The sequence below is a fragment of the Ictalurus furcatus genome, chromosome 2 (genome assembly GCF_023375685.1).
Source record: "Ictalurus furcatus strain D&B chromosome 2, Billie_1.0, whole genome shotgun sequence".
NCBI lineage: Eukaryota > Metazoa > Chordata > Actinopteri > Siluriformes > Ictaluridae > Ictalurus > Ictalurus furcatus.
The window spans coordinates 34,158,652-34,171,646 of NC_071256.1; the positions used below are offsets into that span (position 1 = coordinate 34,158,652).

At 37.8% G+C, this 12,995-nt stretch overlaps 1 protein-coding gene across 1 annotated transcript in view; it reads right to left on the reverse strand.

The window, feature by feature from the left end:
• Positions 1–12,995, reverse strand: part of LOC128617685 (acid-sensing ion channel 2-like) — a 162,106-nt gene that overhangs the window by 35,239 nt on the left and 113,872 nt on the right. The window contains exon 2 of the mRNA XM_053640829.1: positions 7,511–7,661. Within this exon, the coding sequence (XP_053496804.1) occupies positions 7,511–7,661 (151 nt within the window). The remainder of the gene's footprint in view (positions 1–7,510; positions 7,662–12,995) is intronic.

Consider the following 12,995-nt stretch of genomic DNA (forward strand, 5'->3'; position numbering starts at 1 on the left):
TGACATTTCAGCCTTCTCTCGCCTTTAGCTTTGAGTGCTGTCATATCTTCCCTTTCTGGGAAACTGCCACCTTATATTATTTCTCAAGCTGTGTCATGAGCTGCATTAGGCTGCGGCACAGACAGAGGGAGAGCCACACAAACCAAATACTAACATGTGCACACACACACACACACAATCTATATTAATCACACTGTCAGGCTGTGACTGAACTGACTGTCCTAAGCAAACACATTAGTGACAGTCAGCTAACAAATGCTTTTTTTTTTTATTTTTATACGTAAACAGGGATTAAAGCATAACATAACATAAGAGAAATACAATCATAATACTACCGTAGGTTATGTAATTAATGCATACATATAATCAGAATTTGAGAGAGAGAGAGAGAGAGAGAGAGAGAGAGAGAGAGAGAGAGAACGAGAAAGAGGAATAAAAATGATAAAGAACTTTGATGGAAAGTTTCTCTCTTTTGGTTAGTCTGCTTTTTCCTTCTCTCAGACTGTTTTACATTTCCGTGAGCTGCTCTTTTCATTCTCACAGAAAATCCCCCCAAACTCTGGTGTGTTTCATCGGTTCCAGCCTCTAAACAATCTGTGTGGGTGTGACCCCATCTTCTCTCAAATGTGTGGAGAGAGCAAAAGCATTGTTTGCTTAGCAGACCAAAAACAACCTGGAGTTAACAAGAGTACAGGAAACATGAGAAACAATGGGAAAAAAAACAAACACAGAAAGCACACATACACCCACATGCACAACCCCCACCCCCACAGCACCCCCTACCCCCCAAACACACACGCACAAACCCCATAAATAATAAGAGTATAAACACCAAGAGAAGCAGTAAGGGCCAGAGGTTGATGAACTGGAACATGTATTTTGAAGCCCCCTATAGGTTCAGTCTGTTGCAGTGCTGAGTGTACACAGTCATTTTTTTTTTGTAGCTGTGAAGAAGAGAGCAAGGTCAAGTATATTCCTCCAGCTGGAACCACAACTTAACCACTGTGGAGGATATGCACCTTTTTACATAGCTCAGAAGGGCAAACCATCTTACTGTCAATTAAGAAAAGATGAGAGGAGATAAGGGGAGAGGGAATGTGCAGAGATGAGAAGAAGATGTGAGATGAGGTGAGGTGAGAAAAAGTCCATATGAGAGGAAAGGGGGAGAGAAAAATTGAGAGGAGAAGAAAATAGTAGATAAGAGAAGAGGAGATGAGAGCAAAGGAGAAGAGAGGAGAGGAATGAAACATCATGGGATGTGCTGTTATAGGAAAATAATCAACGACAGGGTGCCGTGATGCAGCAGGACATGAAGCGAGGTTATTGTTAACACTCTGGAGTTGATTCGTTTCCAATAACAGCACACCCCAAAGTGTGTTATTCTTATATCACAGTGATTTGCCAACAATTTTTTGTAGTTTACTATTTTTATTGTGTAAATAACATCTCCTTACAGAAAACTTCACCACATTCAGTACGTTTACATGGACAACAATAATCTGATATGAACCCGATTAAGACGATACTCTAGTTAAGAAACTAGCATGTAAACAGGGATTATCGATGACCTTAATCCGATTAAAGTCATACTCGAAGTAAACACAAATGGAATTAAGACGTGTGGAGTATTCCTGTTATAGTCGCATTATCGACGTGCGTTACAGACATGTACACACCTTAATCACACTATTAACGTCGTGTGGGAGTTTTCACCGCATTTTGCGACAGGACACGATCACACACGGCAGCGCTCAACAGTTTGACGGCAAACAAGAGAGCACGACTGCGTCCCAAACCACGTACTTACCTGCTATATAGTAGGCGAAATACATGTATCTCAACTACAATACAGTAGGTAAGTACGTGGTTTGGGACGCAGCCCACAGCTTCAAGCAGTCGTCTATTAGCACGTACAGCACGACAAATAATTAACTGCACTTGAAGCGTTCATAAAAATGTAAAATAAAAACACCCCAAACTGTATACGGTTCCATAACGAAGACCAACTGTATGTCGATACGTGAAATTCTGGAGGGAATGTCGTACGGCGTGGCGCGGTGACGTAATGATGTGTACCGTTAATCTCTCTATGTTCTATAACATGTAAAACGGAAACATGAATGGAATATTCTAAAAGTGACTCATGTAAACACCTTAATCAGGATATTGTCTTATTCAGAATAAGGTCAATAATTAGATTACTGCTGTCCATGTAAACGCAGTCAGTGAAACTACTGAAACAATAAAGTATTAGAATGAGTTCAGTAACATAAACCCGTGATTTGTCTTGCAAGCAGAACTTCTGTCAGCCTTGCTGTTCTGGAAAATAATCAACATCTTCTGACCAATCAGAATGAAGAATTTGAAAAGAGATTGTTAAAAAAGTAGACTCTAGCCAAATCTACCAACCAAGAAGAATCAGAAGACAAAATAAAAAAAAAAACAGCGAAATAAAATAGTGAAAGCACTTTATATTGCTCTTTTGGAATGGACTGGAGTTTCATCTGTATTCTTTCATAACACTCACAATATGTGTGGATGAAATCAAAGATTTCTTTTGCAACAGCAAGCAAAAGTCGACCTCGTATGTTAATAAAGAAGTCCACAGAGTTTGTTGAGTTCCACCCACCTTACCTCCGCTGAACCTCAAGCCAAAACTTTTTCTGGCCACTGCAACACATTGAAGGCATTGCATATGCATGCACACACTTCTACTTTGCAACTTGCATTTCCAATTTTTTCTTGTACCCATCCATCTCCGTCTCTCTCTCTCTCTCTTTCACTCTCTCTCATAGAATAAGATGGGATGATTGGGAGGGAGGTGAGGTGTGGGGTGGAGGGGAGATGGAGGACGGCCTGGTGGCTTGGGTAGATAATGTTGAGGGAGCAGAGGGGATCAACACGGCTCAATGTGTTCACTTATATTCCCCACACACTCGTAACAGACACGTAGGAGAACTGTCTCTGCATACTCTATTGGCTCCCTTAATGAAAATAAATATAAAACAAAAAGAATACCACATGAGGTGAGTGAATTTCGGGGCATTTTAAAACATTTTCACAAGTAGTGCATGTTTTTTTTTTTTTTTTTTTCCTGCAAACAGTGGATTCCAAATCGTCAACACCCACACAAATAATAATTGTCGAAGCCTCCTCTGGAAAGAACAACAGCCCTGAGCTTCTTCCTGTAATGACTAACAAATGTGACAATGCACGGAGAAGATCTTGAACAACTCCTTCATGCAGAACACTGCAATGTATATAGAGCTTTACAGAAATCCAGATGTTTGTCCAATTTGATCCCGGTTGGGAAAACCAGAGGTGACCGCGACAAGGAAACACTCCCTGAGATAACATTAAGAAGAAACCTTGAGAGGAACCAGACTAAAAAGGAAATCCATTCTCATTTGGCTTGCACCCAAGAGTGAGTTTTATTGCTTAATGTTTTGACTTTACTTTTATTTATCTTTCCTTTTTTGCTTCCAACCATGTGTCTAAATGTTTATTTTTTTTTAGCATTTATTCTGTTACGCTTGCTCAGTTTTATTCATTTTTAAACAATTCATTGTGGGTGTATTGTGAATTTTATGAACAGAAGTTGATATTACTACCACGGGAATTACTTTTCCAATTATAACATCCTGAATTTTAAAATTCTCTTTTACCTAATGAATTAAGTCCTATTATATTTGATTTATATAACAGCTTCCACAGCAAGACTTCGTCTTAAAATAAGTAACTGCATCGTTCCATGTGTAAGACATTACAATATCTATATCTATCTATCTATCTATCTATCTATCTATCTATCTATATATATATATATATATATATATATATATATATATATATATATATATATATATAGTGTTTTAATTTCACAAGCCTTATACTATATAAAATGATAATGTACAGTTGATTAGAAACCACAATAAAACCTTTTTATTATTATTATATAGGGGTTTAGGTGCAATTGCAGGTTTATTGATATAAATGGAAAAAGCAGACAAATCCCAAGGGTAAAGATGGAGTCCAAGTCATAAACAGGCAAAGGTTCAGCAATCAACAAATGGGCAAAACAAACTCAATAACTAAACAAGCAGGGCCAGAACTGAAATAGAGTGCACTCAATGGTGAATCTTAGTAATGTCAGTAATGATCAGCTAGGAGCGATTCTTCACAATGGACTGAGAGAATGTAACAGACAACTTCTGAAAAAGTCTTAGTAGAGGTTGTGATCTGTCTGATCCAAATAAAGTGAAAGGAACACTTTGATAGTCTTTAGATTGTGTATAGAATATGTACTAAACATCAACGATTGTTGATAAATTGTTTAAAACTAGTTAACAGGCTGGTTTATGAGTCCCCTAACAATTTGTTGGTGGTCTATGGACTCGTCTGTAAAGTGTCTGCACTGGAAAATCCATCGTAACTAATAAAACACTGAAATTTTTATGGTAAAATCTACTTCGTACAAAAACGGGCCATTATGATGTCGAGCTCGTCATGATAAAATGTGTCAGATTTAATCAATTGTGTGCTTTAGTGTGAATAAATGGTGTAAAATGAGTCTTTACTGATATTACGGTAGATAGTATATCACTATTGAGAGGCGTGAGAGCATAGGTCTTTATGAAGAGCACAAAATGATCCCAAAGGAAGAGGAATGAAGTGGCTGAGTGAATCTCAGTGAAGCAATAAGAAACACTTTACTCTGTGTAATGCTCCCAGGAGAGAACTCACACTGAAAACACTGACAGAGCGTTTGACTGCTTTATTAATGTACTACAGCAAGAACAAATAAGAACTTAAGAGGCCTGGAATTATGAGGATTACGTTCATATTAGTCTAATGTGTGTTTTAACAGAGAGGTGGAGTTTGCCGGTTAAATTAGGATTAACAAAACTGCATTTATTTTGTGTGTGTGTGTGTGTGTGTGTGTGTGTGTGTGTGTGTGTTTAAATAAAAAATGTTTCAAATCACATTCAACAAATTAACAACAAAACGGTCTATTTGAATGGGATATGTTTGAATTTTTCCGTAATGCTAGCGAATTATGATAAATTATAGAGAATGGCGTGTCTACACAGTGTACATCGTGCAGCATGTGGACCAGGGGTGTCAAACTCAAATTCTGTCTGGATCACATCAGCATTTTTTTTGTGAGCCTTTAAAGGGCCGTAATCTAAGGCTATTCATTTTCAAATACATTATTTTTTTTCTATCGATTAACAGGAGAATAGGACGTTTCTAGGAAAAAGAAGGGCTAACGTGAACTATTCAGATGTATGAACTATTAAGTAATAGAATTTATTATACTGAGTAAAGTTTAAAACAAACAAACAAACATATATCTGTATCCCAAATATAGAAAAGATCTAACATTATATGGGATGGGATTAACTCTGCTAAGAATATACATGTTCTTGGTCATCCCCCCCCCAAATATTTACAGGTCTCGACACTGAGTGATGTATTTCGGGATTTGGAATCAACCAGGGAATCACACTAAAGGCCAACGCCCAGAGGCATAGCTGGCAAAAGAAGGATTTTGGGTTTGAATCCCCCAGAAATATTTTCTAAACAGTTCCAAGCACTAATCTGTGGGGGTTAAAATAACACACATACAGTGCAGCTGGTTTTATATATACTATGACAAATAGTAATTTGAGTAATTACAGTCCCCTCTGAAAGGCATTTGGGTTTGAGATCAAAAGATGAACATGAGACAATAAATCAGAATTTCAGCTTTTTATTTCCTGATATTTACATCTAGATGTGTTAAACAACTTAGAAAATGGCAACTTTGGTGGCAGACCACCCAACTTTTAGCTGCGCAAAAATATTGGAACAGATAGTCTTAAAGTAAATGAAAGTAAAGAAGACTTAATATTTGGTTTGCATATCCCTTGCTTGCAAGAAGTGCATCAAGCATCTGACCCATTAACATCACCAAGCTTCTTTTGTGATGCTTTTACAGACTTCCCACAGTTTCTTACGGTTGTTGTTGGGTTAAGGTTTGGTGATTGACTTGGCCAGTCTAAAACGTTCCAATTCCCCCCACCCCCGGATGAAGTCCTTTGTTGAGTCGGCAGTGTGTTTTGGGTCATTGTGTTGCATGATGAAGTACCTCCCAATTAGATGGGAAGGATTTCACTGTAAATTGGAAGACAATTTTTCTGTAGACTTTTGAATTAATTGTGCTGCTACCATCATGAATAAAGATTAGTGATCCTGTTGTAGAAGCAGCCATGCAAGCACCAGCCATGACACTACCTCCACCCTGCTTGAGCGATGAGATGGTATGTTTTGGATCATGAGCAGATCCTTTATTTCTCCACATTTTGGCTTTTCCATCACTTTAGTAGAGGTTAATTTTGGTTCCAGAACTTTTGTGGTGCATCTCTGTTGTTCCTTGCCAATTCCTGTCTGGTTTTCTGAATCTTAATGCTCAAGAGCAGTTTGCATCTTGTGGTATGACCTCAATACTTGAAGTCTTCTTCCAATGCTGGATTGTGATACCTTCACCAATGTCCTTTGGAGGTTGTTGGTGATGTCACAAAATGTTGTTTTGGGGTTTTTCTTCAAAGCTCTCACAAAGTTTCTGTCATCAACGGCTGTTGTTTTTCTTGGCTGACCTGTTCCACGTCTGGTTACTAGTACACCAGTGGTTTCTTTCTTCTTCATGACATTCCAAATTGCTGTATTGACCATTTCCAATGTTTGTACAGTGGCAGTGATCGATTTTCCCTCTTTTCTCAGCTTCAAAATGGCTTGCTTTTCTCCCATAGACAGCTCTCTGATCTTCATGTAGGGCTCAAGCCAAGAGTAGATTATTATGAATTGTTTAAAAATCAAGCCAACATGACACACCTGGGTAACCGGAAACACCTTTCAGTCACATGTTCCAATATTTTTGATAATTAGAAAAATGGATGGGTTCAAATAAAAGGTACCATGTTTTAAGTTGTTCAACACATCTAGCTGTAAGCATCAGGACATGAATGCTGAAATTCTGATCTGGTCTCATGTTCATCTGATATCAAACCCAAATATCTTCAGCGTATAGCAAAAACAAAATAATTGGCTTTGAAGTTCCAATACTTTCAGAGGGGACTGTATATTATGATTCATAGATAATGCATTGTATAATGAAGTTCATGAAAGGTGAAACCAGTAAAGAATCGAAAAAGTGAATGTTAAGTGAATATTATATGTATATGTGGAAATGGTTTTATATATTGGTTGGAAACAAAGGTCTCCACAAGGATAGGAATACCTGACCGTTGTGACCTTGTGGGGACATCTTTCGGGTACCCACAAGGAGCATCACTTTCTTACAAAAACTGCAGCTTTAATTAAACAAACAAACACACGAAAAAGCTAAAAGAGACAAAATGTTTCCTTTTGGTTGCTGAGGTTAAGGTAAGGGTTCGATTTAGCATAGCTTAATATGTAGATTTATTGTGTGTGTGTGTGTGTGTGTGTGTGTGTGTGTGTGTGTGTGTACCTGTCTCTCCCCACACAGGCAGGTACTCATCTTGCTGAATATCCAGCATAATCTCCAGGCCATTTCCAGTCCCTCCTTTCATCGTGGTTCTCAAAGCCTTGCCCTCCTCAGCTGCGTTGAACATATAACACTTCCCATATCGTGTAAAAACCTGCATAAAGTGAGGAGACAGAGTAACATGAGTGTGGCAGTCCATTAAGTACTAGGCAGCATTAAAGTTTAGGTTTGAAAGATGTTATAAAAAATAAATCATTCCATCAGTAAGTTCAGCAGGAGATAAATTTAGCTCCACTGCTACTGGACAGACAGAGACGCAGGCTTACAGCAGTGATGATGCAAAAAGCTGAAAATGGATCGCAGTGAGCAGAGGCAATCTAGTCTGCCCCTGGGTCACGCTTTCTCCATCAGTACCCCCAGATCTAGAATGAACTCTGCTTTGGGAATTCGATGGTCTCGAACTAAGGACAAGGAAATGGTGACTGTGCTTTCACAGCCCTCGGCTTTACACGGCGGACCGAATAAGGACAACTCCATCCCATTAGGAAGTAATGGAGCATGAGGACAAACATGCCACCTTCTCATCCTTTCTCCTTCTCTCTCGCTCTCCCAATCATTCTCTCTCTGTTCTTGTCATTAGAAGCCCTGGGGAGGCAGGGGTTTGTGGTTGATTGTGGACAGGTAATGGAGTATAGAAAGCAGTAGACAGTTGGAAGAAAAGCTAGAAAACTAATAGTGGGCTGGCCACATTGTTTGTTCTTCGAACTGGACAAGAAAACAGTCAAAAACAGAAACACAGCAAGAAACTCCTGAGAGAATTGGCTTCACTTGTACAAAACCCTATTGCCTGTCAGAGATGGACAAATCACTAGCTTGAGACAAGCACAAGCACATTACATATCAGTTCTTCACAGTTGGCTGACAGACAAGTAGAGTCAGTATGATGCTGACATCACGGTCACTAGCATTCACTTACCAAAGGGATAAAAAAAAAAAACAAAAAAAAAAACACTCCGTTCCCTACTGAGTTTAGACATTGTTTGAGTAACTGGTGAAATGTTTTCTCTTATGTTTACTGAATAGCTGGTACTGAATCCACCCCAAAACTATTCTAGAGTAAATTTAATGCTGCTGAAATTCAGATTTTCAGAGGATTCAAATTCCTGGAAAATTATTTGACTATGAATTTATTTTATTATTATTTTTTAATTGTTTTTGAATTATATACATATCACATTGAATACAATTCTAGGGGTAAGATTTGTCTTTAAAAACATATTAGTAGAAATGATGGGTTATGGTTTTGAGATAAAAAGAAAAACAGAACCCTAAATATTAATCACAAAAAAAATGCATATTTATATGTAAATTAGGTGAAAGTTGAACCGTCTAGAATTCCAAGCGAAAATTAAACACTTTTGGAGGGTTTACACTCAACATTTACTCAATAACAGTCTTCGCATCCATGAAGTGAAATGTGGAAATGTGAATAAGAGTTAACTGGAGTCAAAATGGAAAAATAATGAGGTTCATCAAAAGTTTTCTTTTTTTTTATGTTCTGTTGAAATACTTAAATTCCTATTAAGCAGCTATTGTAACTTAAGCTGTTAGCTGCTAATGATTGCCTGCAAGCTACCCAGCTAGAACATGACCTAAATTGTGACACGAAGCATATCCCTGCTGAAAAACAAACAAACAAACAAAAAAAAAAAACAATACAAACAATCACAGAAGTTGTAATGGTTTCCACTACAAATACCATTAAAAACCATTAAAACAATTACCAAATGGTTTCCATTACATAGTAGGATGTACTAAGGACATCATGGTATCCATTAGACATAACATGCCAGCAAAAGAAGGTAACAGATTACCAGTAGAGACCCACAGGGACCATTACAGTTTACATTAAAACCAATACAATTCCCATTAAAAATTATGCAAAAGTTTCTATTGTTTTTTTTGTTTGTTTTTTTCAGCAGGTATACTAAACATCAAGCGTTTACCATCACTAGCCATTTGTTTAGAATATTAAACTTTTTTTATTTTATTTGTTTGACCACATTTAAAGTGTCTACTTTTCCCTGGGAATCCTGGACGGTTCACCTTTGGGCTAAATGACATAATTTGATTTTTTTTTTTTTAGGGTTCAGATTGTATTGTTGTTGTTGTTGTTTTCCCCCCAGAGATTGCGTAACCTTAATTTTGAAATACATGTATTAAAGCCAAATCTTAAATCTTATTTTGTAATAAATGTTTTTGTACACATTTTGTTCACAACTTAATTTATTGTAAATTGAAAGTTTTGAAATTATATTTCAGAGGAGTTGCACACTGTAACTATAATGACTTGGGATTCTACAGATCAGTATTGTAGTCATTTTTACGCTTAAGGAAAGAAAAAAAAACCCCAAAAAACATCACCCCAACACATATTGGCTGACATAACTTGGATTATTTTTCAAACTCAGCACATTTTTTTTTGTAGCTAATTATGTATGCTATGCAATGTTGCTAATTGTATTAATTGTTTAATTAATAAACAAATCAGGTTTTTAGGTAATAATTATTTGTAAAACCATCAACAACTTAAGTCCCACTAGTATGTTAGTGATATCTGGGGTAACTACATTCATCCAGGTCTTTGCCACTAAATGGGTGAGTGTGAAGCCTAGCGTTTTAAAGAAAATGAAGATCCAGCGTTCTAAAATATAATGGTGATAGGATCATAATTTGATTGAGGATTTCATCTGGAGGAGTACTCTTAATTTATTTACAGCTAACGATGTGTCTGCTTTATATAGTCTTTATAGCCAACTGATCAGTATTCTGGGCTAGTGGGATAGTGGATGCTAATTCAGGGCACTAAAAATCACTACCTCACATTCACATAGTTAATGAAGAAGGTTTGGATGATTTTGACTGAAGGGATTCAGGTTGTTAACGAGTATGACAGAGGTTCCCAGCAATGTCCATAACCTGATCTGTTCATGACTAGTTCATGTTAAAGTGAAATATATTCATGATTAGTCTAAAGTAAAAACTCATGTCTTATAAACTCTAGAATCATAACTGTAAGAACAGAAGGACGTGTTATATTTGGATGAAACACTGTTTAATTCATTGACGGACTGCTGTGTTTCGCTGGTCGCATGTTTGTACTGCTCTCGGCACACACCTTGTTGATCTCTGCTGAGCAGACTGTGCTGTAGTTCCAGAACACACACTGATATCGCTGATAACACGTTGAAAAGGCTAACTGTAGAGACCTTATCGAGACCTGCTCAGCTTCGAATCCTTACAGCACATTCATTCACACACACACACACACACACACACACACACACACACACACATACAACAACAACAAGGCCTGGTGAAAGCTGCCAAACTCTAGCCTGGATCACCAGCATGAATTTTTAGAGTGCAATAATTCAAGCATCAGTGCCTCTTAAAAGTGGCTACGAAATGCTGGCTACAGCAAGAGAGAGAGAGAGAGAGAGAGAGAGAGAGAGAGAGAGAGAGAGAGAGAGATGGAAGACTGGTGGTCAATTGGTTTGGTTATAATATTGATGTAAGGCTTACATAAATCTGTCCTTCTCTGTTTCTCTGCCTTACCTTCTGTCTATTCGTGTGTATGTGTGATGTTATTTGTGATGTGATTTAAGCTTATTCAAGAATTAAAACATGGACACAACTTATAGAGTAGGGTTAAATAGGGGTGTCCCAAAATTCTCCAAAACATAGGGGACTATGTTTCCTGTTAAAGTCCATCGCAACCTCGCGACAGCTTCCCGATTTTCTCAAAGGCTATCTAAATATATAAAGTATGAAAAATTTTGCAAGACATTTTTTTTCTAAAAAGTGTTCCTTTTACCTATGCATGGAGACTTTGGGGACACTCTATATACTTGACAATAGGGATAAATTCAAAAACAGCGTCATTAAAAGTTCAGTCAAATCGTGTGTCCGGAGCGCGGCTTGACCGCTTTTATATAGATGCTCAAAACAGGTAGACTTTCTATTTTTTTTTTTTTTTTTGCCATCAGCAGATTTTCTATCACATCATCCAGATCTCATTACTCACACTGGAACTTTGACCATCTTTTCTGGAGTTCTTAGAAAAAGGAGAAAGGTAGTTTATGTCAGTGGTAGGATATGAGCAAAGTGCATAAAAAATGTCAGCAGGACACAGATATCTTAGGACAAGAACTAACATTAGCACTGTCTCAAATGCCAGCGTCACCAGTGAGAGGAATTCCAAACTTTTTAACCACTAAGCATATGGACGAATCTACTGACTTTATTTCAGACATGAAAGACAGGCATGACAGCAGCATGAAATCTGGTATTTAGCAATCTCCGTATAATCCGTATAATCTCCCAACTAAGAGAACTGTGACTTGGTGGCAAGTGGTAAGATTCTCCATGGCATGCCACAGCTCCCAGACAGAGAGAAAACCCTGACATTTGTTGAGTTGACAAGTGCTGCCAGGAGCAAAATAATAATAAAAAAAAAAACACCTGGGCTTAACAGTCTGTCAGTCAGGTGTTCTAAATGTCTGTGGAGCTTTTATGATGTACGACTAGAGTGCACGGATCAGGGGACTCTTCCCATGAATTGTCAGTTCTGATGCTATCATCACAACATGGAGACGTATGAGAGTTGAAAGTTGCACTAATGCCCGATGACGAAAATGACTCGTGAAGACCGGTCTTATTGTATCCTAAAACAAATGCTTTTTCGGCAATGTTTTCTCTCACTAAGAGACATCAAGATTGTTGACATTAAGACACAAACTAAACACTGTCTTTCTATCTTTACACAAAGAATTTTTTTTTCTTTTTTCGGGGGGTGCAGAGAAGACTATTTAAAACCTCGGAGGGTTTCGGTCCACGTTTGGCATCCTACATCAAACTCATATCTCACAAAATATACTGCATACTCAGAATTAATGGCTCTTTAACAAGACCTTTTCCCATCGCCAGAGATATACATCAATTACCTCCTTTCAGGGTAATTATACAGTATGCTATTTCTATTGAGCCCTTACTGTCTTCATATTGAACACATCACATTATACCGGCAGTGTAAATGTTTTGCAAAGATAACCTCAAATCAATCTGCTTTTTGGAACTCCAGGACTCCAGAGGTGGTAGCGGATACATCCACATCTCTAATTTAGAGGTAGAACCCCGCTAGTCAACAACCTGGCAGCATTAATACTGTGGCCGAGCCTATGGATATGAGTCTCCAAGTTCATAAAACATTCGTTGACTTTACAAGGTGACAATTGTTAATAGTGCTTTCCTGGATTTCCTGCATTACTAGAGTAAAAGATCTGCTTGATTTAGCCTCTGTTCAGTGACAGTTACTGGTATGTAAGGATTGTAGACAACTTAATTCAGAGGTGTAAAGCTGCCCTAGCCAACTGCAAAAGCTTCCATAAGCGGATGCTATTTCTCTGGCTGTTTCTGGGGTATAGAT